The sequence below is a fragment of the Gopherus flavomarginatus genome, chromosome 20 (assembly GCF_025201925.1).
Source record: "Gopherus flavomarginatus isolate rGopFla2 chromosome 20, rGopFla2.mat.asm, whole genome shotgun sequence".
Classification (NCBI taxonomy): Eukaryota; Metazoa; Chordata; order Testudines; family Testudinidae; genus Gopherus; species Gopherus flavomarginatus.
Window position 1 is genome coordinate 18,638,534 of NC_066636.1, and position 22,315 is coordinate 18,660,848.

General features: G+C 54.5%; 1 protein-coding gene across 1 annotated transcript; it reads right to left on the reverse strand.

The window, feature by feature from the left end:
* Positions 1-573: 573 nt before the first annotated feature.
* On the reverse strand, positions 574-11,023 carry ANXA9 (annexin A9). The gene is given in 12 exon segments (XM_050930659.1): positions 574-2,609; positions 3,074-3,196; positions 3,513-3,571; positions 4,888-4,983; positions 5,886-5,979; positions 6,479-6,538; positions 6,912-6,991; positions 7,752-7,842; positions 8,665-8,778; positions 9,670-9,764; positions 9,856-9,952; positions 10,757-11,023. Coding segments are annotated over 12 exon segments (1,047 nt in total). The 5' UTR covers positions 10,832-11,023; the 3' UTR covers positions 574-2,546.
* Between the last annotated feature and the right edge of the window lie 11,292 nt (positions 11,024-22,315).

Genomic DNA, 22,315 nt, shown 5'->3' on the forward strand with positions numbered 1-22,315 from the left:
CTCCCCATCCATGTAAGAGGGATAACAGCACCACCCTTCCACCCAGGCACTCGGAGTCCGTACCACTGCGAGTGGGGCCAGACATGCACATGTGGTTCTGCTAGAAAGTTGTACCACTTTGAACTATAGCCTGGTATAATTAAAGCAGCAAACCCCACCCTGCAGCTGGGGCCCTGTTACAGTGATAGAACAGCAAAGCATGCTTACACTGGCACAGCTGCACTTTTCCTGCCCTGCCCAGTGAAATGAGCAATGCTGGTAGAACTGCATATACAGTGGGGGTACAGCTCGGGGATCATGCTGCTTCCCCCCACCATAGCTATACCAGCTGAGGTCAGGGTAGCCCTGGCCTTAAAGGGGCAGCTCTCAGCTATATGTTGGCAGAAGTCTATAGCAGAGGACTTCCAGGGGGTACTCAACTCATCTAGATTCATGTTTCATAGAATATCAGGGTTGGAAGGGACCTCAGGAGGTATCTAGTTCCAACCCCCTACTCAAAGCAGGACCCAACTATCTTTTTTTTTTTTTTTTTTTTTTGCCTCTGATCCCTCAGTGGCCCCCTCAAGGATTGAACTCCCAACCCTGGGTTTAGCAGGCCAATACCCAAACCACCGAGCTATCCCTCTCATCCTCAGCCCGCGGGTTTCAGCCCCTAGGAGGGTCATGGGATGGGTTTAGAGGGATTGCGTGTGCAGGGCCAGCATGGGGGGGGGGAGGAAAGTGGGGTAACTGCCCGGGGCCCCCCATCACAGGGGGACCCGCAAAGCTGAACTGCATGCTTCAGCCCCGCTGCCTGAGGCTCTGGCTTCAGCCAAGGCTCCCACTGAAATGTAAGTACAATATTTATACACCAGTCCATGCATTTGCTAGAATGATATGGTCAAAAGGGAGCAACTGGGCAGTAATGGCGTGGCTGTGACACGCCTGTTTTTTGAGGTTTGATTTTTGTAAGCACAAGTGAGCTGAAACTTGGTACACAAGACAAATCAGACTCCTCAAAGGGGTGCAGTTGTCTGGAAAGCCACTGATCTATAGGGTAGGCCTGGCCCTAGTGGGGATGCAGTTATAGGAGGAGAGAGGTGCATTATGCCAGCATAGCTAGTCCTATATGAGAAGGGGAATCAGCCATACCAGCATAAGGTGCTTTCACACTGGTATACACGGTACGATTTGACCCATTGGTCTGACTAGACTGGTTAAAACAAATCACCTCCTGATTGACAGTTATGAAGGTAGAAATTTTAATAGGGGCCAGGCCAGAGAGAGATTCAATTTTCCCGACTCTCTGTTGCCAAAGTCAAGGGATCAAACACCAGGTATCAGGCCAGTAAAGATCACAAGCTTGGCTAAAAAAAAAATGAGATTGTTCAAAAATAATAAATTTGGAGTCTGGCGCCTGGTTCCCCAGGCCCCGGTTTCTGAACCATGAGGGTTTCCCTCAGGTCACATTCTCAAGCCCAAGGGCTAAAAATTGAGAACATGTCTACACAGCAGTGTTTTAACAGCTGGAGCGCTAGACTAGGAGGACATGGCAGCTCTGGCCTGCTGGGTGACCTTGGGCAAGTCACTGCCTGCTCTATGCCTCAGTTGCCCCATCTGTAAAATGGCGATAGGAACACTGCCCTCTGTTAGAAAGCACTTTGCGCTCTGCTGAAGAAAAGCTCAGTAGCAGAGCTAGGTATGAGAATTAGCCAGAGAAGAGAAATACTAGGGTAACCCTGGGTGTGGCCTCTTTTATTTTAGTAGAATGGGAGGGGGTGGATTTCACTTAAACCTCTTCCCAAGTGACATAGCTAAATGGCCCTCTTGCACCAGGATAGGCATGTCCATGGAGGAGGTTATACCAGTATAACTATATTGGGTTAAAAAAAAACAAAACATTTTAAGCTGATACTGGAAAACTTTCCGTGGACAAAGTCTGTTTTGAAAATGCAAGCCAACGGTCCCCCAGAATCACATGACTCCTGGAACTGGGATTTCAATAATATCACAAGAATTGGCAGCACTGCTGATTTCTCAGCCCCAGGACGGCTGCACGTCCTGGTATTCCTAGAGTCCAAGGCCAGAAGGGACCATTGTGATCATCTAGGCCAGAGCCCTGCCCCGAAACAATTCCTAGGGCAGAGCTTTTAGCAAAACCTCCAGCCTTGATTTAAAAAATGGTCTCCCCTGCCATGGGGAGGTGTGACTGCAGAGCATGCAGAGGGGATCTAGCCAGCTCGCTCCAGTAACAACAGCAGTGATGCCCGTACCTATTGAAGTACTGCATGGGTGGAGGCCACTCAAGTATCCAGGGTCCTGGGAGGGCAGGGCTTGCCCGGGCAGCCACCCATCCCTGCTCTTGTTATTCCAGGCTCGGGTATGCGATCACATGCCCCAACTGCAGCATACATGCACCCTGCTGAGTGCAGCTTGTGGCTGTTTCCGTGATAAAACGGCAGAGGAATGAACCCGATGCCATGAGGCAGACTCATGCTTCCCTCCCTCCCCGGTGCACTGCTTCCCACCGTTTTCTGCAGGCCAATGGGCCGAAGCTCGCAGCCGCCCTACAGGTCTTCCGCCCTGCACAAGGCTAGCAGCGCTGCCTGGTAATCGCCTCTCGTCTCCACCTGGAGCAAGGAAAGAACAATGAGGCATTTCCCAAGGGTGGGGGAAGCGCTCCTCCTCTCCAGCCTAAGCACTGGAAGAAAGCAGCGCGGTCTAGTGGTTAGAACAGGAAAGTTGTTGGTGGAGGGCCCGGATTCTAGGCTTGACTCCAAGGAGCAGGCTTGGGTCTTGCTCTCACTCAGCAAGGGGCTGGGAGCCAGGCCTCCTGGGTTCTAGACCTGGTGCTGGGAGGGAAGTGGGGTGTAGTGGGTAGAGCAGAGAATCTGGGAGTCAGGCCCACAGTGTGTGTGTGGGGGGCTTCCTCTAACGGCTCTATGCCCCTGGGTTCCAGGCCACGCTGTTGTTGGGTCTGTCTCCGCCCCCTGAGGGGTGCGGGGGGGTTGCTCTAACGGCTCTATGCCCTGGGTTCCAGGCCACGCTGTTGTTGGGTCTGTCTGGGGGTGGGGGTGGGGCGCAGCGTGCTGACCTGGAGACAGGAGTACAGAGACTTCCCATGGCGCTTCCTGAACTCAGAGCGGATGCTCAGCAGGTCGGTTTCACTGCGGGAGATCAGGATGCGGGTTAGGACTTTGTCATCGGTGCCGGGGCCCTGTCGGGGGAGGGAAGGTGCATGCTCAGGCTGGGAGATGGAGAAATTCCAGCTGCTAATAGAGGGGAAGTGGAGCCCCAAATTCCAGAGGTAGGGGTCACTGTATCCCCGTTAGTCCATACAGCCCAGTATCTGCCCCCGGCTAGCAGACTGAGCTAATGCAGCATCGGCCCCCGTCTCACTGGCTAAAGACCCTGCCTGACCTTTGTGGCATTCAGAGAACCCCCTGCAGCCTGAACATCACTGCCAGGCTGCCCCAAAAGGAGGCTGGGCCCATATGCTGCCGATGCACCGGCGCAAGTTGAAGGCGACTCACCTTCATGGCATTGTGCAGCCTCTCGGCGAAGTAGTGTGGGGTGTTCCTGCACACAGAGGCTGAAAGGAGAGAGGGGCTCAGGGTTCAAACCGTGGCACATGCTGGCTGGCATGCATGGGGCACCACTGCCCTTTGCTGGGTGGAATCAGAACTGCTCCACTGTGTGTCATAAGCCCTGTACTGTACACAGCGCCTGGAGATTCTCCCATAGCTGACATGACAGGGGTGGAGATTGTCAGAGTAGGAGTCTCTGCCCTGGGGTTCGCTGCTGTTGCCTTGCAGCATGGTGTCACCTGTCATGTCCTAAGGGACTACAGAACTGATACAGAGCCACGATTGGGTTTAGTACTGATGTCCTCTGTTCTCCCCCCACCCTCCCAAGTGTAGGGCCAGCACCACACTGTCCCGTTCCCAGCATGCTTCAACCCCCATGACCCCTTCAGTGCTCAGCCACTCAATGTGGGCTGCTGGCCCGGGGGGCTCGCTGGAGACAACGCTGCAGCTGGCGTCTGCGAGGCTAGTGCCGGCCCTCTAGGAACTGCGCTGACATGGAGGGGCCAGCGGACGGCAGTGCTCCTTAGAAAGCAGGTGGCATTTGTCCCCATGCCCCAGGGGCAGCAATTGCTCATCTTGTCTCTTAAGGCCAGGCAGCTCGGTGCCAGCCCCGAGTCACCTATTGAGCCCAGAAACCTTTGTGCCTACGCGCATGCTCGTGCTCATGTTCTTCTGGGCCTCGAATGCAGCCCAGAGCCTGGCTCTCCCGCTTGACGCTGCAGGATCTGTTTAGAACGGATTAATAAATAAACAAGTAGCTTGGCCCAGGCCCACATTGCGCAAGGTGCTGTCCAAAACCAGTTCCTGTCCCACAGAACGTATAACCTATGTGACTCAATTGAGCATTATAGACTGAGTCAAGCAGGGTCCTTATAACCATCCACGCCTCCTCCTTCTGATGGCCGCATGCCACGCTCATCACTCATGTCTCCACCATGTGTACCCCGTCCATTCGCTAGGGATTAGTCCTTTAAAAATGGGGCCCTCACCCAGTGAGTGACGTCATCAGAAAACAGGGAATTTGCAATAGCGACTCCCACTAAATGTTCTCTTCTACTTCTCCGGCTGCCATCCCTGAGCACCTCCCAGGCTTTAGCGGATCGATCCTCCCAACCCGCTGTGATGCAGTTAAATGCTATGGTCCCCTGTGGGAAACTGAGGCACGGAGCGACTAGCCTAAGGTCACCCTGTGAGTCTCTAGCAGAGCACAAGTCCCCAGCTGGCACATTAACCCCTGGGCCATTCTGCCTCTCTGGACTGCACTAGGCTGATGGCGCTCTCAGGTTCAGGGGACCCAGCCGCAGCCCGGTTGAGTGCTTACCTAGGGCCAGCATGGCCGCCTGGCCGTCTCCCTGGAAGCGCTTGCAGATGGTCTCCTCCACCTCCAGCCCGTGGGATTTCCGGTACTGACCGAACACTACCGGAGTTGGAAAGGGGAAAGTTAGTCCTGGCCTGCATGTGGCGCGCTTTGCCGGGGGGGCAGCCCGGGACTCTGTATCAGCAAAGCACTCCTGGGGTAGGGACACACTGCATATACAGCCACACTGCACTCTTACAGGTAGGGTTTATTCCCTCCCTGCGGAGTGAAACGAGTGACAGGGGTAAAATACAGTGCTGCCGACAGGATCACATCTACCCTGGGGCCAGAACGCCTCCAGACATTTCATATGGTATGCACCTGCCACCCCCGTCCTGGCTGGCTCTCCCGGGCAGGTACCCACTGCAGCGTCCCTTGCTTGGAGCAGGTCTCCAGGCTGTTGCTGAGTGAGTCCTGAAAGCACAGCAGAGGGGTCAAGGGCCACTGGAGGCTGGGCAGCCCCCCGATGGGGAGCCATGGGGCAAGAGCCGGCCCCACGGCAGTGGTAAGGAGGCGCAGTGCTGGCCACCCCACTGACCATGGGTCAGACCTAAGCAGCACTCGGACCCCATGCATCAGATCATGACACCGCTCACTCAGACTTGGCCCGACCAGCACTCTTGTCATGACAGGGGGGCCGCAGGTCCACACCTGAGTGGACAGTGAGGTGGCCACTGCTGCTTCTCCTCCGCTGCCGTGGGGCTGGCCTTGCCCAGCCGCACCCTGCTTCCAGGAGTCCATTGATTTAGTTGGGGATTGGTCCTGCTTTGAGCAGGGGGTTGGTCTAGATACATCCTGAGGTCCCTTCCAGCTCTGAGATTCTATGATTCTATGATTCAATTTCCAGGGGTATCCCTGGGTCGGGCCACATGGACAGAGAGAGAAGTGCCCCGACTCCCTCTGCCAGCTCCCAGCTGTGCGCGACACCAGGGGCTCCGTGCAGCAGGGTGCCTGGGTCTTGCCTCTGCGGAGATGCTCGGGGCTTCGCTGGGTGAAGATGCTTATCCACGTCCTCTCACCGGCTCCCTCGCTCCTGGCTCCTGGGTCTGCAAGAGCCTGGAAGGAGGAGGAGAGCGGTGATGGGCTGCGGGTGCTGCGAGAAGTGGCTCCCCGCAAGGGGTCTTCCCCATTAGCCTGGAATTAACCCCACTGTGTTCTGGGATGCAGCAAGATGGGACTGGGGGCACCTATTCCAGAGCCATAACGAGGCAGCTCTGAGCAGAGGTGCACTGAGCTTGGCTTTGCTGGGGAAGCTTGGCCCTGAGGCACACAGGGGGCATGTGATCCAGCAACACAGGGACGAACAGGTGCAATGGGCAGGGGCAGCCGCTCATTGGCGCCAATCGTGCCACTACGGCGGCATGTGGCCGGAGTACAGCAAGGTGCAGTACTGACTGCTGCCACTGGAGGCAGCAAAGCAACCCCTCCCCAAGGCAGCTCTGTAGGGTAACTGACCAGGATCCATGGGGACCCCGTGAGGCAGGGAATCAGTCCAGCAGTAGGATTTCAACAACTCTTGCACCCACTCCCAACTCGGGCACATCCCAAGGCTCACCTCAGCATCCTGCTGTATCAGGGCATAGTCGATGATCCCAGTGTAGTGCTCACACTTCCCCTGCAGGGTAGAAGGCCGGAGAGACAGATTTGTGACATGGTCAGAGGTGGCATCCCTCACCCCACAACCCGCATAATGGTATGTCTACTCGCAGTTACAGTATTCAGCCACTAGAGGACCCTTGGGTGGCTGTGGTAAATAACAGAAACAAAGCTGGGACTCAAGCTGGGTGGAAGCTTGTCTGTTTGTCAGTAGCTGTATGTACCGTGATGCCCACAAATGCTGAGCGAAGGGAGTGTTGGAGATGGTAAAGTAGATGGGTGAGGGCTTGCCCCCGCCTACTCTTGCTCTGCTGGTTCCTCTGGCTGAGCAGTGGTCCCCAGTGTACATGCCCATTCAGGTCATGCAGAAAAGGAACCAGGCAAAGTTTTACCTTTGCTAGCGCCAGGAGAATTTCCTTGAACCAACCGCTGGTTTCCGAGGTTATGTCCTTTTCAGGGTCTGCTTTAAAATCTGGAGACAGAGAAATCACCCTGGTTAAAGGTGGCTTGCATGGGTAACACCACTGCCAGCTAGAACAGGTGCAGGGATCAAACCAAGAGACCTCTGGAGCTAAAAGCAGCATCGTCTTCAGCTTGAGTTAAAGGACCACCTTTGGTAGGGTGGCCACAGAAGCCTGTATATATACTCCAGCGTTGGGGTGCGGCGACAGAAATCTACCTTCATGTGCGACCACATAGGACTGGTCCAAAATTTGTCATTGAAACTGTTTTTTAACAGAAAATTGGGGTTTTGACTAAAAAAAAAATAATAATCACAAGACAGGTCTGCTCCCCCACAGAAAAGGTTCATTTTTCATTGAAAAGCAGAATGCCCCCAAACTGAACTCTTTCAATTATTGCAGTGCCTCATGGGAGTTGTAGTCCAGATGCCTCATGCTCCCTATGTTCCCCTCTCGGGCTAGGCTCCCCGGCTGGACTATATTTCCCATGATGCATCATGGCCAGTGAGTCCCATGATGCACCACCAAAGGGGAGAGCATGGTGCATCATGGGAGATGTAGTCCAAGCAAGGAGCCTGGCTGATAGATGACAAAATTATTTCCCCTCTCCTCGATTTTCATCGAAATTTCCCAAGAAAAAGAATCCAAGCTGGCTCCAGAGACACATGGTTCCAAATGTCCTCAGGGTAACAAGGCCCTTCCTCCCAAGCTCAGATAGCGCTAACTTGGGGCTCTCCTCACAGCCCCTGGCCTTCCCCGCCCCACTTTTACCTTACTGGTAAAAGGCCAGGCTTTCTCTGAGCTGCTGGTTGGATCGAGTGGAGAGAATTTCAATCAAAGCATCTTCGTCAGTGCCCATGCCCTGTGAAAGCAAAGGGCACAGAGTGGGTACAGGAGCGGCTGGAACAGGAGTGGCTGGCACAGCTAAGGGATGAGGACAAGCCTGCTGCTGGCTGCACTAGAATAGGGGACTGATAGAGCCAGCCCGAAGGGGAAGCACTGAGCCAGGAGCAGGGATGGGCAGCCCTGTGAGCAGTGACGCTGCTTTGTGGCAACCTAGTCCTCGGGACGGTGATGGCATTTGCCACTTGTTATCACATCCCCCTTCTAACCTCTCTGTACGGCTCCTGCCACCCTCCTTGTCTGTGCTGCTCTTCTCGGACCTCCCTCCAAGGTGTCACCCCAGAGTGGCAGGATACCTGGATTCTATGCCCATGGACTAGCTGGGTGAGCTTGGGCAAGTCCTTTCTGCTCAGAGTGCCTCAGTTTCCCCTCCAACTCTTTGTCTGGTCTGTTCTGACTGTGAGCTGCTTGGGGCAGGGACTGTCTCCCTCTGTGTGTCTGCAGCGCCCGGCGCCATGGGGCCTCTACCACAATAGACATCACATATGATATCACATCCCAATGCCTTGACTTGGCCAGTCTAAAACCCCCTTGAGCTTTCTTGCTGCTATATCCCCTTTGAAAGCCCTTCACTCACTGCCCCCTCCCAACTCTTCCTGCTCCTTGGACCCCTCCCACTGACCGGATGAATTTGTCGAAACTCCTCTGGGTATTTTCCACCTATGTTTATAATCTCTCTGGTGGGCCCCTCGCTGCTGGACGCAACCAGGCACAGAGTTGGGAGCAGGGCCACATGCACCCCACCGGCCTCCCAAGGGAGAGCTGCATCCCCAGGCCGTACCTGCATGGCCGCCCTCAACTCATGAGCATCATACTGAGCCGGAGGCTTCAGCAGCCCCACGATGACCCGCTCCAGGTTCCCAGACAGAGCCGCTTCCATGGATTTCAGCAGGTCCTGGAAGAGAGCCCCGGAAGGATCAGAGCAGCTGAGGCCAAGCAGCTGCCTAGCTCCAGGCCCCAACTCCCCTGAGACAGGAGGCTTCATGCATTTGGGGGACCCTCTGGTTGCTCCCTTCCTCGGGGCCCTACGAATGATCGCCCCAAGTGGGCTGGTCTAGCAGTTGGAGCATGAAACTAGCCAAGACCCTGGGTTCTGGGAGAGTGTGTGACCCAGTGGGTAGAGCAAGAGACAGCAAGTCAGGATTCCAGGGCTGTATTCACAATTCTGCCACTGACTTGCTGTGTAACCTCAGCACAGCCTCAGTTTCCCCATTTGTTAAGCGACGAGAGTAAGGGCTCCCATACAGGGGAGCTGCAAAGGTTACCAAATATTACTTGCACAGAGTTTCAGATGGAAGCCTCTAGAGAAAGGAAAAGGGTTGCATTGAGGTGGCCAATGTCTCTGGATGCACCGCTGTCCCTTAGTGGAGAGATTTGGTAATGTGTCATACGCCCTATACTGCTCACAGCTAATGGAGATTCTCCATTGGCGCAAGTGCTGGGGCCTGGGCTATGGCCATAGGAGGATCAGAGCAGTCACAGTGAGAATTGCAGTGGCCCGTTGTGCAGCGTAGAGGCAACCAGGATGTGTTGGATTATTAATATGACAGGGTGGGGGGTTGAACCCAAAGGAGCAGGGGGACACAGAAAGGAGCCTGCTGAGCGGCTGCTCTGTCTTCTGCATGGCTGGTGCATTGCCAAATGTCTGGCACACGACCCCACCTTGTGCACTAGGGCATGTCTCTGCAGGGCAGACAGACTCCAGTGCCTGAAACCAGCCCCAGACAGACAGCATCGCTGCTGCTGACAGCCCAGCCCAGCACCCCCCCAGGGCCCTTCCCATTACCTGCTTGGTGAGGGCCTGGAACACCTTGGTGATCTGCTGCCTCTGGGCGTTGGTCCGATTGGTCAGCACATCCAGGATGGCCCCATGGTCAGCGCCTGTAGCAAGGGAGCAGGAAAACTGGGTGTGAATATTCAGCTGCCTACTGGGATCCCCTCCCCGCACCCCTCTGTGGTGGGATTGCATTACCATTGCCCGCGATGGCCTCCACGAGATGCTGAACATCGCTCTCCGCGTCAAAGCCCAGGTAGAGTTTGATTGTGCCCAGCGTCCCCCAGGCTGTTGTCTATGGTAAGAGTAGAGAAGGTTACGCTGGTAGTTGTTATTGAAACGCATATATGGAACTTGCTGCTGTGTGACATTGTTGAGGTGAGCCTGTGGGATTCCCTGTCACGGGATATTGGTGGGGTTAACCCAGAGGATTCACTGCTGCTAGATATTAACATGATTAGCTGTGGGGCCTCACTGCCCCAGGTTATTATTGAAGTTAATTCATGGAACTCACTGCAACTGGATATTACTCAGTTTAACCTGTGGGATCCACTGCCATTGGATAGTACAGGGGTTAATCTGTGGGACTGACTGCAGTGAGATATTACTGAGGATAGCCTGTGGGACTCCCTGCCACTAGATATTATTATCAGAGTTAACTCGTAGAATTCACTGCTACTGGAAATGATTTAACCTGTGGAACTCTCTGTCACTGGGGATTACTGGGATTAATTTATGGGACTTCTGCCATTATTGAGGGTAACCTGTGGGACGTCCTGCTACTTGATAATAGTGGGGCATACCTGTGGGACTTCATGCTGCTGGCTATCACTGGGGTTAACCCAATGGAAAACCAGATCACCCACTTTGGTGCTGCGAGTGCCCCAAATCACCCCCTCACAGTGCCCAGGGTGATCCCCAAATCACCACCCCCCACTTGCTAGGCTGAAACGCTCACCTTGGTGCTCAAGACTATCCTTAAAATACCCATGATGCCTGCAAGGACCCCCTGAAAAACGCTTCCACCCATGCCCCAAGATGCCCAGGGCAGGGATGCCTATGGTGCCCCCCTCCTCCCACGCTCCGTGGCACCACTCACCTGCTGGGCCAGAGGCAGTTGACTGAGAATCTCTTGGGTGAGGGAATGTTTGTCCATCCCATCCCCCAGGAGCATTGCGTCGTCTTTGCCAGCAGACAGCTCTGAAAGGCAGAGGGAGGGGTGAGGCCCCCCCCGGGAAGACTTAACTGTCCCCTCGGCATCCCAAAACAGCTGCCTTCGACAGACTGATTTCCTCAAGCCTGATCCGATTAAGGTAGGAGGGCTAGTTCTCAGCACTCAGCACCAGCCAGCCCCAAACCCCTTGCTTTCCAGGCCCCCTCGCTAGCCTCTCTTTCTCAAACGGCACCCAGCTGGGGTATGGGAGGGCGCAGTCTGTGACACAGGCTGGAAGACAGGCCTTGGACAGGCGCCAAGGGGAACTGAGAACCACGGGGGTTTTTATTCGGACTGTTTCGAGGTTCCGGGTTGCTTTTTAACTCAAACATCTTGGGAGGAAAGTCTGAGATGCCCCCCGAGCCTTTTGCAGCTTGCCTCTCCCAGCCTGGCCTTTGGCACGGAGCTGGAGCCTTTGCCACCAGCCCGGAGATGGCCTCCTTCTCTGGCTCCTGCCTCCATCTCCCGGCGGCACTTGCTCGTGACCGCGGCCCAGCGAGCCGCCAGGCAGAACTAACTTGTTTAGTCTATTGCGAGCAGGGAGCTGAGATTCTAATTGGGTCTGCGGGGAGCCTGGTGCAGGGGGTGGGGGGTGTCCGCTGGAGAGCCTTACATGGGAGATCCTTTCACGGCACGCCTGGGGGAGCATTGCCTTGGGGATCGCGGCACTGGGGGCTGCACGCTCTCCTTCTTCTCCGTGCCCAGTGCCTCTCCCCCACTCTGTACCCCTCTCCCTCTTCCCTGCAGCCCCACTGGGACACAGGGATCCCCTACTGGTGTGAAGCCCTGGGGGTGGCAGCCATAAAAAGCAGGAGTCCCCCTAAAGTGTAAGGCAGATTGGCCAGTTAGTGGGGCTCCATCCCCCCCTGCTTCTCAAGCACTAATTGAGGCTAAGCTCCCTGTAGAAATGCTAAGAATTATTATGAATTAATTAATCCACCCTGTGGGAAGCCAGTAGATGTATGTGTCTGTCCAGCTAATCCCCACTGGGATCTAGGTACTGGACACACTCTTGATCATCAGCTGCGGATCCACCCCTGTTAATTAGCATCATCCTCATTCCACAGATGGGGGAATTGAGGGGCAGAGGGAGAAAGTGAGTGGGCCAAGGCCATGGAGAGAGTCAGTGGCGGAGCTGAGACTAGCTCGCAGGAGTCCTGACTCCCAGTTCCCTGCTCTCACCACTGGAACGCACTCTCCTTCCAGAGCTGGGAAGGGAACCCAGGTGTCCTGACTCCCACTCCCTCACTCTAACCACTAGACTTCACTCCCCTCCTAGACCCAGAAAAGGAACCCCGGGGTCCTGATTTCCTGTGCTGTACTGATTAAATCACCATCCCTCCGGTAGATAACTCTCCTCCTTTGCAGCCCAGCTGGTTTCCCAGAGGTCTGACCAGCAGAAGAGCTGGATTTCCCAGAGACCGAGACAGACCTGACGAGGCTGCACTTACCCTGAGCCGCACTAGACAGAGTCCAGATCAGTGCACGCTATGACCCGACCAGCGTGTGTGCTCCGTTGATGCAGGGAAGGGGCAGGACTAACGTAATCTGATTGGCTGAGGTCCACACAACTGTTGGGTGTGTATCATCTGTCCCACCCCCAAACAAACACCCTTCTGTGCAGGTGTGGGGACAAGGGGGGGGGCATAGAAAGAACCCTCCACCCCCTAACCCACCCAGAAGCAGCCAGGGCAACCCACACATACAGCTTGCCCATCCTCCCAGCAGCCAGATCTTTCAGGACACTGGCTGCATTATATTGCTCAGTGCCCGGCTTGATGTGACATCCACCGCTAGCTAGTACCCGCTGGGACAGCGGGCACTGGAGGGATGCCCCTCCCCGGGGGATCATTCATTGGGCAGGGAGCTGCGGGCGAGAAGTGCGAAGAAAAACCTGTCCAGCGTGTCGTTCCAGAGCCGGGGTGGGTGGGAGCAGAGAGTCAGAAGGTTCTCAGCCTGGCTTGTGCACCGCGCCAACCTTCGCTCCTGCTGGAAGATGCCAGACGGGCTGTGCCCCAGGGGGAGCACTGGGGCGAGCGGCTCTGGTTTTTTGGATTGGTCGTGATCGGCCGTGGGTTTCTTAGTGGGGAGGCAGCGAGTTAATTTGCTACAGCATGACCTGGGGATAGGTTCCCATCAGGAAGCCCGGGGGAACAAGTGGGGGTTGTCAAGAGGCCAGGCCTACTGCCGCGGATCATTCAGTGGGGAAGACGGGTGGCGGAGGGGTTAGAGTATTAGCTTGCCCGTAGCGAGACCTGCTTTCAACTCCCCCTGCTGCCTCTATGACCTTGGGCAAATCAATCAGGCCCAGATCCTCAAGGATATTTAGGTAACTAACTACGCCTGAAATCTGGGACTTAGGCCAGGTCACACGGCAGACCTATGTCGGTGTAACTCTGTCGCTCAGGGGCCACATCTAGCTGTGTTTGGAGCCTAGGATTTGTGGACGGAGTTAGATTCCCAGCCTGCCATCCTGGAAAAGACCTCTTGGCCTGGAAGGTTCTCAAGGCAGAACGACCTACCCCTCCATATACACACTGCACGGCATGGAAAGGGAGTCTCTGGTAGGTTAAGATGGGAAACTGGGCAGAGGAGTGCGGACTGTAGGATCATTGGGGGCTAAGCCCATCCAGTGCCCCCACTGATGTACAGTGGGTGCACCACTACCGACTGCCACTGAAGGTCTGGTAGGGCTGGAGCAGCTGCAGGAGACTCAGCCGCCACCAGAGAATGCCAGAAGGAGACAGCACAGAGCATGGATTTTAGGGTTCAATGGAACCATTGGAGTTCAGCCCCACACACTCAGAGCCCTGTGCCTCTGTCCCCCCGTTGATCCTGCAGCCGCACTGGTGTGGCAGCAGCTGCTGCTGCTTCTTATCAAGCGAAAGCTGGTGTCTGCTGGATCCGTCTAGGTGGCCAGCCGTGCGTTTGTTGCATAAACCCGCACACCTGCATGTGCTGAGCTGAAAACATGGGGGTGCCTCTCAGCTGTCTGGAGCTGCATCTAGGGATGCACTGAGCCAGCCAGTCTGACTCTGAGCCTCCTAGGCCCAGCGCTTCCAGCTCAGGGGAATGACATATGGGGCTGCTTGGCTCTAGGGTACAAATTGCAAAGGTCCCAGCTGGCGGCTGTTGGATGGCCTGCATGCAACGAGCCAGGTGGCATGAGGAAAGCTTGCCCTAGCCATCCCCATGCTGTGCTTGTTCTGTGGCTAGAGAGGGGATTTGAGTCTCCTGAGGCCCTGTCCACCAAGCCAGCAGGAGAAAGCTGGATGGGGTGGGGAAGATCTCGGTGACTGGCAGCTTCTTTCAGGCATCTGTCCACCCACAGTTCCTCTGGGGTGCTCTGCTTGGTGCCCCCTTCTGGGTCCCTCATTTTGACCCTATTACCTGCATCCCCATCCCTCTGCTTAGTTTTTGTCCCCCATGCTCAGTTGTCATCTGGGTCCTGTGGCCCTGCCCACACCTGAGGAAGGTGGGGCCTTTTGGTCCAGTGGGCCTTGCCCACCATCTCAGTCATCAAACAAGCTGGGGAGAGCTGATGGCCTTGTGATATAACCCTGGGCTAGGGGACTGGGGTTTGATTCCCTGTTCTACCATAGACTCCCTGGGTGAGGTCTGTAGCTGCTCTGTGTCTCAGTTTCCCACCTGTAAAATGGAGATGGCATTTCCCCAGCTCCCAGGCTGAAGTCACTTCTCTTTATTCCCCACCTGGGGTTAAACTGACCTGCTGCTGTGGTGTGGCAGCCAAAGCAGAACCATCTCGAGCAGGTAGGAACCTGGGCCATTTTTCCGACCTCCCAGAAAGGAGCCCGGAGGCCCTGGGTGACTCAGCCGCCCCCCTTGCTGCCAGACTGCATTCCTAGCAGAATTTCCTTCCTCGTGGAACAAGATCAAGCAATTCCTGCCTCGGAGGAGAACGGGGAAGAAGTAACAAAACCACTGATGAGGGCGGATCAGATGGGCCCAGAGCCCCACTTGTACAACACAGCAAAGGCTTCCGTGCCTGCCAGCACCTGACTCCTGGCTCTGACGCCTGGAGTGCTGCAGGGCAGTCGCTGCTGGAGGACAGAGAGCAAAGTCCGGGGCTGGATTCCAAAGCTCTCGCTGAGGGGGGTGTTGGAGCTGGGGTTGGGAACTCGGAAGCCCCTCAAAGTTAGAGGGGATAAATCTTGGGTGTGGGGTTCATCTCCGCATTCGGGGTGAGGAATCTTCTCTTAGCCCTACACATGCCCATCTGCCTAGCTAGGGCTTGGATGTGCCGCCCATCCCCGTGGCATCTAACTCCCCAGCCGAAGGCGTCCCCCAGTTCTTTTGTCCCAAACGATATTTGCTGCTGTCAAGCCTTCCCTGAACTCTTCTGTTGGCATCTGCTCTCCCTTCCCAGCCTCTTCCCCCTCCCCTTGCCTGAGCCCGAGCCCACCTCACAACTGAGCAGAGCCCACCTGCTGCAGCCCCACAAAGAGCCCCACCTCTCCTGCTTCCGTGGCCTGACTCCCCACTTATTCCCCCCAGCCCCAGCCCTTTCCCTCTCCTGCACCTCCTCACCCCTTGCCCCTGTCTCCTTCCCCCCAATGCTGCCCACCACATGCCTTGTCTCCCCCCCCCGGAGCAATGCTGCCCCCTCCTGGAGAAGGGCTGTGTTGCAGCTGCTCAGGTCCGGGTGAGCCAGCCTGCCCCCTAGGAAGAGGGAAGGGGCAGGAAGGCTTGGCTGCCCGCTTAGCAGCCGTGGTAGCCGGGAAGCCAGGCACATGTCCCCCCAACCCAGCTGGGGAACAACTCTGCAGCTGGGCTGAGCATCAGGCAAGTGCAGGGGGCAGGCCTAAGGCTGACACTAACTGTCCTGGCAGGTGGGCACTGCTGTGCCCTTGGGACTTGGGGTATGTGTGTGTCCATGCGTGTGTGTGTGTCATTGTGAGTGCAGGGCCGTCTCTAGACCACATGGCGCCCCAGGCAAGGAGCGTCTTCGATGCCCCCTCCCATTTGTTAAACTTTTGAATACAGGTCTGTCACATCTTACGCACATTTAACATGTGCGATTTCAGCTTTACGCAGTCAGCAAAAACAAAAAAAAAGAGAAAAATAACAATTTTAATACTGTACCTGTAGTGCGGGCGATTTCGCCTGCTATTCAACTCAATGTAATTTTGACTATACACGGCTTTCGCTTTACGTGCTAACCGCGGAATGGAACCCCCGTGTAAGATGAGACTCGCCTGTACCTTCTTTTTATCTGCATGTGTAGCCCATATCACGACGTTGAGGCACGATTTGCCTGCGTGATTTATCCCTGTCATATAAGCTGATACATTTGCACCCTGGGATCTGTACAGCTGTAGTTATTCGTGCTGGATATAAGCAAATAACAAAAATTAATTTCCTCTAAGCTTCTAGAAACCGTTTAAGAATAACTTGAAATGTCCAGAGCGGAGCTGACAGCATTCTAGGAGGTTAGTGAAAAATGAAGCTACGGACAGAATGCCAGAAACAGTTTACTTCAAACATTCTATTTTCCCTTTTGTCGCTAGCAACAAAAACAGCCCCTCAAGCCCGGCGCCTCCCCGAGCCCAGCGCCCCACAAGTCCAGTTGCCCCTAAAACTGGTCCTGCGTGTGTGTGCCTGCATGTCTATGCGTGAGCTTGCGTGTGTGCGTGGGGCATGCTCTCAGCTTGCCTACCTCTCGCACGCTGCTCCTGGGCCTCGTGAGCTAGTGCAGAGATGCTAATGCAGGGCTGGCATGGGCAGCACAGGCTGGGAAGGGATCCCGGCAGTGGAGGAGGTAGGCAGTGTGGGGATCACTAGGAAACACAGGACTCTCTAGCCTGCATTGGACCAATGGGCCCATCTAGCCCAGCATCCTGTCTTCAACAGTGGCCAATACCAGATGATTCAGAGCAAGGTGCAAGAACCCTGCAGTGCTGGGATAACCTGCCCCTCAGGGAAAGTCCCCGGCTGATCCCAGGAGCTAGAGGTTAGTTTATGCCCCTAAGGAGAGAGGTTTACAGCCTTTCCAGAACCTTTCACTTCCCTCCCCCTGGAGGTTTTCATTACTCACATCCATGTCTGAACCTTTCTGGAATCCCTCTGAGCTCTTAGCCTTGATGCTATCATGTGGCAGTGAGTTCCGCTGACTAACAGCAGGTTGTGTGAAAAAATAGTCATTGCATCCCACTATGATGCAACAATGGGGTCAGAAATGCCTGGATGCCAGGGCCCTACCCTGTGCTCTTTGCAGACCCAGAGCTCCCATCGGCAGCAATGGGAGCTTCCGGCATACAGGCTCCATCCCCAAGGTTGGAATAAACCCCCGGGGGGCCAGTGAGCCAGATCCTCTTGCCAGTCAAACTGCCTCTGATGCAGAGATTCTGTGGGCTGGACAGGGGCCAAGCAGCTTTGAAGACAGATCCTGCTGCAGGATCTCGCAGGCTGTGAACATGGACAGGTTCCTGGTACCGGAGGTCAGAGGGACTAACTGCCTGGCAAAGCCAGCTGGGGAGGGAGGGAGGGAGGGAAGCTGCCATACCACACCCTAGGTTGGCCAGATTTTATTGACTGAATTTCCTGGTGCAATACGAGGCCACACTGTCCCCTGGAGTTTAGAGACCCTGGCTAGACACTTGCCTGCTCGAATTTTAGAGGGTAGATTATTATTGGCTGATGCTATAGAACTGCAATAAACAGGCCAGTTCTCTCAACATCCCTCCTGTTCATGCCCCCTCCCTCTCTCTCTCTCTGCTTTCTCCCAGATGGCCTGGCATCACTTCCCTGTTGTTCTCTGTCCGTCCCACCTTTGTCTGAAGGGCAGTGAGGGCTATTATTATCATTGTTATTTATTAGGTGTATTACGGTAGGGTCCAAGCGCCCTCGTCACTGAACTCAGGAGCCCCACAGTGCTAGGGGCTGTACAGACTGAACAAAAAGACTGTCACTGTGCCAAAAGGTTTATAAGTGAAAGGTGAGAGCATGGTACAGGGAGGCTGGACTTCTGAGCTCTAATCCTAATGATGTGTGACCCCCCTGGCATGTCATTTCTGTGCTCCGTGACTCAGTTTCCCTCCCCCCCTAAAATGGCGGTACAGGCCTCCCCTTTGCCCAGAGCATGGAGATCCTGGGCTGAAAAGCGCAAGGTGTTTATTATCTGATCTGGTTATAAATCTGTTCTGGGAAGCTGGACAATGCCAAAGGAGAGAGGCTTGTCAGAGAAGGGAACTGCTAATTGTTCAGCAAGTTACCCTGCTGCGCCAGGACTGTTCAAAGCTGTACGGAGAAAAATATAGTCCTGGCAGATATTAGGCAAACTTCCTTCACACAGCTGTGCCGATGCCCCTCAATCCGGACCTGCAGCCCCCTGATCCCAGCCCTAGGCTTCCCCTGACCCTGGTTCTGCTGATGCCCCTCAATTCCAACCTGCAGAAGCTGCCCTGACAGCCCTGGGCTAGCCCAAAACAGCTTTCCCGATGCCTCTTAATTCTGACCTACAGGCCTCTCATCCCCCGTTATTCTGCCCCCCCCACCCCAGCTCTTCCGATCCCCTGCATCATGACTTGCATGCAATCATAACCCACCACCTGGTATTCAAGAGTCCTTTCTCTAATTTCTATTAGTCACATATGCTGGTTTTGTTGTTGACTCTGCTGCTTGACTTGCTGCGTGACCTGGAGAGAATCACTTTCCCTATCTATGCCTCAGTTTTCCCATCTGTAAAACAGGGATCACAGCTCTTCACAGAGACACAGGGGGTCTGATTCATTAGTGCCTGTGAAATGCTTTAACATTTTCTGATGGAAGGTGTGAGAGAAATGCAAAGTGTCATTATGGTAAGAAAATCTGTCCATGTAGGAGCTCTTGCAGGGCTGCCTGGGAACTTTATAGCAAGAGGAAGAATAGCACGTGGATCCTGCTCCCAAAGCCCAAGCCCAGGCCCTCACAACTTGAGCTAAAGGAGAATCTCCATTTATGTATAGGGCATATGACACACAATGGAGTTGTTTCAATTCCATCCAGTAGAGGGCTGCTCTCTTACTCTCCCTCAATCTCTCTTGCACACTCTGCAGTCCACCACAATATTATTAATTTAATTGGTCATTAAGGAGGCTATGATCCCCATTGCTTTAGCCTTAATATTTCTCACCACTTGCACTACTTTTCACTTTCAAAGCCTGTGCATTCATTAGCTTTTAATCACCCTATTAACAAACCACACGTCTCTACCTGATTTGGAGAGGAGGGGGTTGTGCTATTGGAGGCACTTGGTACATAATCCTCAGCTGTGAGTGTGCAATTTTTTCCAGGAATGTGAAGCCGATCACTGCTCCTGCCCCTAATCATTATTTTTATTATCAATAATAAAATGCTGAGCCCCTTTCTGCTTCATATTGCCAAGATGCAGCAGATGGCAGCAGAGTAAACAGAGAGATGTTTGTAGTACAAACATTTGCTCGGCAGTGACTCAGCAGTGCTGTAGGTCTGGTAAATTAGTTCTTCCCAGCTGGACTTTTCAAGGCTCATGGGCCCTCCAGGCTAAAGCCCTACCCAGTTCAGGAGTGCAGCTCTTGGCTTTTATTCGGTGAGATGAGCCAAACTGGAGGAGTTTTTGGGAAAGTCTCACTTCCCGATCACACAGCTAGAGTCAGATGGGCAGGGCCCAGAGCAGCACCAAGTTCTCAGGTAGATGGAAGTCCAAGTGTCAAATAAATAAATACATTTAATTTAATTCTATTTTATTCTGAGTTCTATTCCCCACTCTGCCACTGGTGACCTTGGGCAGGTCACTTCCCGGCTCTGTGCCTCAGTTTCCCCATCTGTACAATGGGGATAACGATACCTACCTCCTTTCTAAAGCACTGGGAGATCTAGGAATGAAAAGTGCTGGATAAGAGCTAGCTAATAATCATTTCAATATATAATATAATTATACAATTATTATTATAAATTGCACGTACACAAGCCTGTTCGGTACAACACATTTTTTCTGTGTACTAAAACCAGTCGTACTCTTTCGGCCTTTTGGAGAACACAGTCCAAAAAATGGGTGGTGTGGAGCCTGGGATAAAATGTTATCAAGGCGCGTGCTAATGCTGACTGTTAATTAATTGGTACTTGTAATTAATTGTGCGATCATGCTTGTATTGTTTATTGTGCTTGTTCTCTTGTTGTTTTGGTCTAGTCGCTTCATGATTTCACTGGTTTACGAATTTGTTTGCACGCCAGCTGTCTGCAAAGGGTGGCGTTTGCAGACAGATGCTCTGGAACAGACATGCAGGGAAGGGGCTCAAATTTTTAAACGTTCTTCAGTAATTTAGGAATCCGGATCCCACTGGCTTTCCTTGAGGCTGATGCTCCGGAATCGCTCGACTATTTTAACCAGCGTTCCTGTCTGGGGCAGCATTTAAGGAGAGGTTGATAGAACTGGACATGTTTAGTCTAGAGAGGAGAAGACCGAGGGGTGACCTGATAGTCTTCAAATATGTTAAGGGCTGTTATAAAGAGGATAGGGATCATCCAGAGCTGTCTCTAGGTTATGGCGAATTGGGGCAGCCGCCCTGGGCCCTGCACTTTGGGGGACCCCATGCAGGGCTGCCCGGGGGGGGGGCAAGTGGGGCAATTTGCCCCAGGTCCCACAGGGGCCCCCACAATAATATAGTATTCTATAGTATTGCAACTTTTTTTTTATGGAAGGGGCCCCCAAAATTGCTTTGCCCCAGGCCCCCTGAATCCTCTGGGCAGCCTTGACCCCATGGCCGAATTGCCGTACCCTACGGACAGGTCTGTGTGCATGTCATGCAGGGGGCGCTAGGACGAACTAGTGGGGGCAGGGTTAGGGTGCAGGAGCCAGACTGGCCCAGGGGGCTTAGCAAGGGGCTTGGCACCGGCAGCAATGACCCCAGCCTGCCCCACTGGCTCCCGGTGTCACTTGGGGGAGGAGGTGGAAGCCGGAAAGAGGAGGGGCAGGAGTGGAGCAGGGCAGGGCAGGAGCTTGAGGGAAGGGTTGGACTGGGGGCAGGCCCTGGGGTGGAGGGGGCGGGGCCTGGGGTGAAGCAAGTGGGATTGTCCCAGGCCCCACACCCCCCTAGGGTTGGCCCTGGGCTCATCAACTCTTCTCTGTGTCCACTGGAGGTGGGACAAGACATAATGAGCTTAATCTGCAGCAAAGGAGATTTAGGTTAGAGATTAGGGGAAACAGTTGAACTGTAAAGATAGTTTAGCATTGGAACAGGCTCCCAAGGGAATCCCCGTCACAGGAGGTTTTTAAGAACAGGTTGGACAAACACCCATCAGGGATGACCTGTGTTTACTCGGCCCTGCCTCAGCGCAGGGGGCTGGACCAGATGACCCCAGGAGGTCCCTTCCAGCCAGACATTTCTCTGATTCTCCGTGTCTAACTTGGAGCATGTGCTTAAGCCCCACGTGCGTGCGAGCGGGGGCCAGCATAGGGATAATTTCCTGAATCGGGCCCTGGGAGACTCAGCGGGTGACCTGACCCTGCTCTCATTTGACCACCCTGGGAAGTTTGCCCAGTGACTTCAGTGGCAGCGGCACTGCCGCCAAAATGGGGCAAAGGCTCCGCCCACGTTGAGCTCAATGCAGGATCGGGGCTATGAGAGGGCGAGGGGGGGTTGGGGGTAAGAATGTCGCAACCTCTGTTGAGGCCGTGCAGAGGAAACGCTCAGTGGAGTGTGACTCGGGACAGAGAAGTGACTGCGCAAAACACTGGCCTCACTTACTCAGCCTGCTCCCTGCGTGTCCCTGAGTCACATCCCCTGATCCTGGCAACTCGGCCCTCCTGCTCCCTGCCAGCTGTGGGGAGTGAGCGGCGGGTGTCCTCTGGACCCACTGAATTTCCAGCTGCACTGGCGTTGTGCCCAGGGGTGGTGGAAGGAGCCAGCTGGAGTTTGAGATCTCGGGGGTGCTGTTTAGGGAGGTGCTTCTCTAGACATCAGTTGCCTGGCAGTGACTACGCGCCCCGGCATTCTGAGCTTTTGTTTTACTGCAACAGCACCCTGAGATCAGGGGCCCTACGTCCTGCTTGTCCTTCCCCCCTACATCCCCCGTTCCCCACCCCTGCAAGAGATTACTCCAGAGACGCAGACAGGGATGGGAGCAAGGAAGTGGGGAAGTGCCGAGCTCTTTGCATAGCCACTTCAAGAGACAGCCAAGGAAAGCAGGGTCTAGTGGTTAGAACAGGGGGCTGGGCATCAGGAGTCCTGGGTTCTGTCAACAGCTCTGGGAGGGGAGTGATGTTTAGTGGTTAGAGAAGGGGGGGACCAAGACTCCTCAGTTCTGGGCGGGGAGTGGTGTCTAGTGTTTACAGCCGGGAACTGTGACTCAGAAGACCTCAGTTCTACTTCCACTGCTGGGAGAAAGCAACGTCTAGTAGCTAGAACAGGGGACTGAGAGTCAGGGTTCTTGGGATCTATTCCCAGCAATACCTGTGCAACCTTAGGC